Source organism: Atta colombica, unplaced genomic scaffold (assembly GCF_001594045.1).
Source record: "Atta colombica isolate Treedump-2 unplaced genomic scaffold, Acol1.0 scaffold273, whole genome shotgun sequence".
NCBI lineage: Eukaryota > Metazoa > Arthropoda > Insecta > Hymenoptera > Formicidae > Atta > Atta colombica.
In genome coordinates, this window is record NW_017259374.1 from 91,235 (window position 1) to 97,411 (window position 6,177).

Consider the following 6,177-nt stretch of genomic DNA (forward strand, 5'->3'; position numbering starts at 1 on the left):
AGCATTTGTCGGCATGGACAGCTACATTAAAGCAAGCGTGCGAATGCTTCAGACCGAGAATAGAGGTCGTCATTCATCTAATGGCGATATATCGAATAAATGTGCTCTACAGGGATCCTCCAAGTGCCGTATAAAAGGATATTTTGTATATTTATAATATTTAATTTTTTGTATATTTATAATATTTAATTTTTATAAATAACATTTTGTTTAAAGAAATTGTTTGATTTGTCCGAATTTTGATGATGCATCCTGTATTCTTGAACGAACATACTATAACAATTTATACTGTAACAAATTTTTTTATTTTTTCATGTTAGGTTTTCAATCAATTTATTATTATTTTGTAGATATAATGTTGAATGGTATGTGGCTCCGTTACACATACAGAAAATGATGTTATTTCTACTGCAAAAGGGTACAAAAGCTTTTCATTTGATCCTCGGTGGAATATTTGTTGCATCTATGGAAAGTGCTGCTACGGTAAGAGACATACATAATGCTTTTGTTTCCCCTGAATATTATTGTTTAATCGAAAATAATAACATTCACAATTATTCAACATTTTGACTACTTTAGAATTAATTAGATTTAGAATTAATTTAGAATTAATCAACTAAAGTAGCTCTATTAAAATCAGTTGAGACTGAAATGTAAATTAGCTGAGTTAAAAAAATAGAATATAGAACAGAGAAAACTGTTAAATTGGTATTATTGGATTGTCCGGAAAGTTTGTGCCGATGTTGAAGGAAAATTGAAACGCAGAAGATTTAAATTTTAGTATACGTTTATTAAATTATATAGATTTGTCGGCACGAACAACACCTTCCGAACAACTAATATATATTCATTTGGTGTGTTGCATTCCAGAATATTATACAATAAATCAACTTTCCTTATTTGAAAATATATTGATGGATTAATTCAAAAAATGAATTTTTTTTTAAATTAAATCTCGCTTTTCGTGTAAAGTTAGAAGCCTATGGAACCGCGCTTCGCACGGAAAGGTGTAATTCTCTCTGAACAATGAAAAGGAGATTTTAATATTAATAAACAAACGTTATCGCTGTAAAAATGTATGCACATGTAATGTAAAGCATGTAGATCATGAAGATGACTGCAACACGTGTTTTCATCGTAGTAGCATTTCGCAGTTGTGATAGTTTTCCTAATTTCGATATAATCGTTAATTTTAACTTAATATCTCGTTTCGCAGGGCAGTTCCGCAATTTTTTCTGTAAGATCCTTTTATTTTACAATATGCGTCAAATGAGCTAATTTCATCGAAATCTTTCTTCGTGACCAATACTAATCAAACGTAACCTAACAAAGCGTACGAGCCGCAATGAGATTATGAGAGCTCGCGTTGAAAATCGTACTGATACAATATAAAGACCAGCGACAAATATGATTTATCTACCTCTCTCTATTTTTACAAATTTGCCAATAGCAATATAACTTACAATTATTTAACTAATTTTTTATGCTATACACGAATAGAATTTAAATATCAATTATCATACTGTAGTATACTAAGATTTAATTACTACCTTAAAATGACAACACTTTAAGTAAATTGCACAAAGACTTAAATCAAACACCGAACAAAATCAATTTTGAATGACACTCGTAAATAGATGACTCAAAGACAAAACAAAGATAACAGTTCTTAATCCATATTACTAGCGATACATCAGTATCACTACCCTTAAAAAAAAATGTTTAGAAAATACAATGGTGGTACGATTTAACAATCGATACGATCATCCATCTCAGTTTTATATTGTCATTTCATTATTTTAATAGGCATTCTCCACACAACTTCAATATAACTTCATACAGTTTGAAACAAAAGAGGATATTTTCATTACAGTTGATGGGTACTTCAATATCTTACTTCACTGTTCTCTATTCTACAAGTAGGAACCAATAATTGCAAAATACTTAAGACAGGTATGTATAAAAGTGAAAGAAATATGAGAAAATAAGAGAGGAGGAGAAGAAAAGAAAGAGAAATTTAAATTAATTTGATCAAAAAATCATTTAATATTTGGTTTTAGGTGTCGTTTCCTGTAAATATTGTTTTGATTCGACAAAAGGTAACATTTATTATTTAGATAAAAAAATCGACATATTATAAAATATTTATATAAAAAATATAGAATTTAAAACTGACATTATATTAATAAGTTACAACATACGTACATTGAAATATAAAAATATAGTGTTAGAAGGGGTCATATCGCATCTGCGAAGTCTCACGATTCCCTCGAATGAAGCATGTATTTCTTTATGGAAAATAAATATCTGTTGCGCATTATAGCTATAATCAAATCGACCGCCGAACCATACTTTTTCAGAAAAATGAAATGAATTACCATGTGTTTTTTTTATTCGACAACAATATTTCTTGCATGGCATTTAAATTAAAATAGGCAATTCAGATTAAATTTGCATAAAAAAATATTTTATTATATTTCAAGCACGATAATATTTTTATAATTAAATAATTCAATGACTCGCAATAAACAAAATATTAAGTTCCAATTTGTAGTTATTTAAATAATGCACGAGGTGTATCAGAAAGGACAATAGATTTTTCATATTACTGTAATCTTTTTATTTATAATGATTCAATGTTAGTATCATTGAAAATATAATATTATAATAACATATTATTGTAATAAAAATTAAAAAATGGTTTAATTTGAAATCATATCAGTTTTTCCTTTGATTTTATACTTCTATTTAGTGTATATATTTAGAAAAAGCTGATAATCTTCAAGAAGTTTTTCACTAAATGAAAGAAACACTAATTTTATAATAAGATATTATGATATAAAATTATTATTTATGACTCTATAAATCGGAATTATTTAACAACGTTTTCTTTTTATATTATTATTATTATTGTATTATTTACAATCAAACACAATTCGTTTAGTATTAAAGTCGAAAATGTTCGAGAAAAATAATTATTTATGTATGTTACATATTGTAGTATAATAAAAGGTCACACAAAAAGTTCCTGGAGCATTTCTTTTAAAGTACTCCCTTGAGTAGTGCTACAAATTTGCTAATGTTTGAAAGCATTCCTAGAAACGTTCTGTGTTCTTATCGCATTTGCAATTGACTTCCTCAACAAGAACCGTTGTTTTTTCGTGTAAGTCGAAATATTTCGTCATGTTAAAAATGTAGTGATAGAAATGTTTGGAAAAATGGATACACGAAACAGCTTGATTTCTTTTGCACGGAACCATCTGTACATCGATCATTAGATGTCAAGCAGTATCTTGCCAGGCATAATGGTACGACTGTATAGAGAATCGGCCATATATGTTTTCGCGATTTAGTATCGCTTTATTTTTTTCTGTTTTCGCTAAAGAAGTTTTGAAAAATTCTCTTGCACGAGAATATCAAATGAATGAAAACGCGACGAAAGTACTGAAAGACCTGTCGAAAAATGATTTTTAGTAATACTTCCTTTTCAAATACTAACAAATGTTGCAAATGTATGCAGCTGCCTAAGAGGACTACTTTGAATAAAATGTTGTGTAAATAAAATATTGTGTAAATGAAACGGTTATTCATTGTAAAATTAACCTTACACTATTAAAAATGTCATCAAATTTAATATTCTTTAAATTAAATTCAACTTTATGATTTGAATTAAATTTAATATATCTGTAACTGAAAAGTATATTTGTGTACATGTACATGAAATTTAGTACGTTTCATAAAATTTTAGGTTTTTATAAAATTTTAGAACATTAATATTTTTTATTAAAGTTTATGTAGATTTGCGTAAAATTTAATATAAGTAAACGTTAAATTTAAATTACTTATAACTTCATTTTCATTTCCAACATTAAGTATTTTCAATGCCTGTTTGAAATTTGCTTCCATTACATGTAACGGAAGTAAATTAATTTTTTTAATAATTTATTTAGCACTCGATGCAGAATGGCATGAAATAGATTTTATTTCACACGAGAAGCTTGTTCGACTCTCTGTCAAGAAATAAATTCACAAGTATAATATATTTCTATGAGAAACATCCGTGTAATTTCCTATTTTATATATACATTAATGATCGCTTAACTGCTAAAAACTTTCTTAACAAAAATTTATTGAATTTATTTCCAACGTTATTCAAAATACATAGTAAAAAATATTTGTATATTTGTGTTGAAAACGGCCCAATCACATTTGTGTTAAAAGTTTATGTTGAATTTTTTAACACATACAAGTGATAATTTAAATAACATAATGTGATTATGTTATTTAAAGATTTTTTTGTGAAATTGATATTCAATATTTTTTAGTCAGTTTTAGGTGTCAAAATGATAGAATTTATGAGTAAGTGAACAAATAACATAAAAGTAATGTGGTTTAAAATGTAACTTCTAAGACAAATGAATAAAATCCATGTTAATTTAATAAATAAATGTTAATTTTCTGACAAAAAATATGCTTGCACGGTTTGTTTACAAACTGTGTCGATGTTATCTTTCTTTATATTTACTCTCTTACATAATATTTGTGTTATCTTCTAACATACATATTTTGTGCAAAATTAACTCAAAAATTTGAGTGGACCGTTTGAGACATACGATTTTGTTAAATTCCACACATTTTTTCCAATTGTGTAGTTTTGTTGACACAACTATTTCTCGCTACTCTAAATTATATTACATAATACAATTTACAAGAAAATGGAAGTTATAAAGTATTCAGTCGAAGAGGAAGATGCGCAAATTATCACTGATTTTCGCAATCAAGTTTCTTTCCTTGTAGAGGATCTGTAACGAGTTTAAATATTTTCATCTCAATCGGGTACTCTTCTCGCTCTTAGCTTATGATCATATTATCGATCAAATCTCGTTCGAATTCAGATAATTTTGTACTTTGGAATTCAGATAAGTTATATTATTTTCCAAATTAATATATTATGTACAGGATTTTTAATTGTATTATAAACACATATGTTTACTAGAAATGTGTGGGTACCTTAATTTCAGAATAAAATGTTTGATTCGGATTCTCGAAACTCTAATTGGAATCCGATATTCAATTGGGGACAATATTTTTCTGATCGCTTCTAAATTTTTAAGTTTATAAACTTTTTCGTATGTATTATGTAATTAAATGCAAGAATTTATGAAAAAAAAATCAATTTGTGAAAAATTGTTTTTTTAAATTGAAATTATAACTTTTCGACAATTTCTGATATTAATTTTTTATTTATTTTCGGTATTTACTTCATGGTCGCAACAATGTTACTAACATCAGAAAATAATCATTCGCTTAAGACTTGAGTTACAGGAATAGCGAGATATTATCTAGTAACTGCTACTATCTAGTAATTAATATCGGGAATCGTATAACGTTATATTTCCACTAATCAATTATATCGGTTCGTTTAGATACTATATTTTCTGCAAAGTCTACGAATTTAATTCTTTATATGTAAAAAATTCAAATAAATTTGTTTCTTTTTTCTCTTCCAGAGCCTCGTGAAAAAACATCGCTAATTTACATTTTGATTCACTTATACAAAAAATAAGAATAAAAAGAATTATTTCAATAAATGTATACTATTCAAAGCAAAATGTTTAAGTTAAAATTAACATTTAAGTTACAATAAAATTCACAAAGATGTATAGTGAAATTTTTAAGCATGCAAAAATATTAAAATTAATTTAAATTTCTGCGTGTCTGAAAAAAGTGCACTATACGTCACTAAATTCAAAATTTTAGTTTTAATTATGTTATTCAATAGTGTACGCAATTTAGAAAATGTAGCGTTTATATTATTGATATATAATAAGTGATGTGTGACAGTAACTAATAAATTTATTTCATTTTCAAATGATAAAATATTCCGCTTTGAACTGTCAACAGTTCCGATGTTTAATTTCCTAACGAAAGATTTTGAACATGGGTATAATAACCTGGAATACGTCAATGTTTTGTATTCCATAAGAAGTTCAAAACAGATCTACAAAAGGAATATTGCATGCTGCTATGTGTACACTTACACATACAAACACACACACACACACACACACACACACACACACACACAAATACGCGAGCACACAAGCACGCATATAGAAGTATTATAAATAATATATATATTATTATATATATATATATTGTAATATGTACACATAA

The 6,177-nt window shown here is 26.8% G+C and overlaps 1 protein-coding gene across 1 annotated transcript in view; it reads left to right on the plus strand.

Annotated features, from left to right (window-relative positions):
• The window catches only part of LOC108689617, a 5,005-nt gene extending 3,072 nt beyond the window's left edge, over window positions 1-1,933 (plus strand). The window contains exons 5-6 of the mRNA XM_018196474.1: window positions 351-483; window positions 1,874-1,933. Of these exons, the coding sequence (XP_018051963.1) occupies window positions 351-483; window positions 1,874-1,933 (193 nt within the window). The remainder of the gene's footprint in view (window positions 1-350; window positions 484-1,873) is intronic.
• The last annotated feature ends 4,244 nt before the right edge of the window (window positions 1,934-6,177 follow it).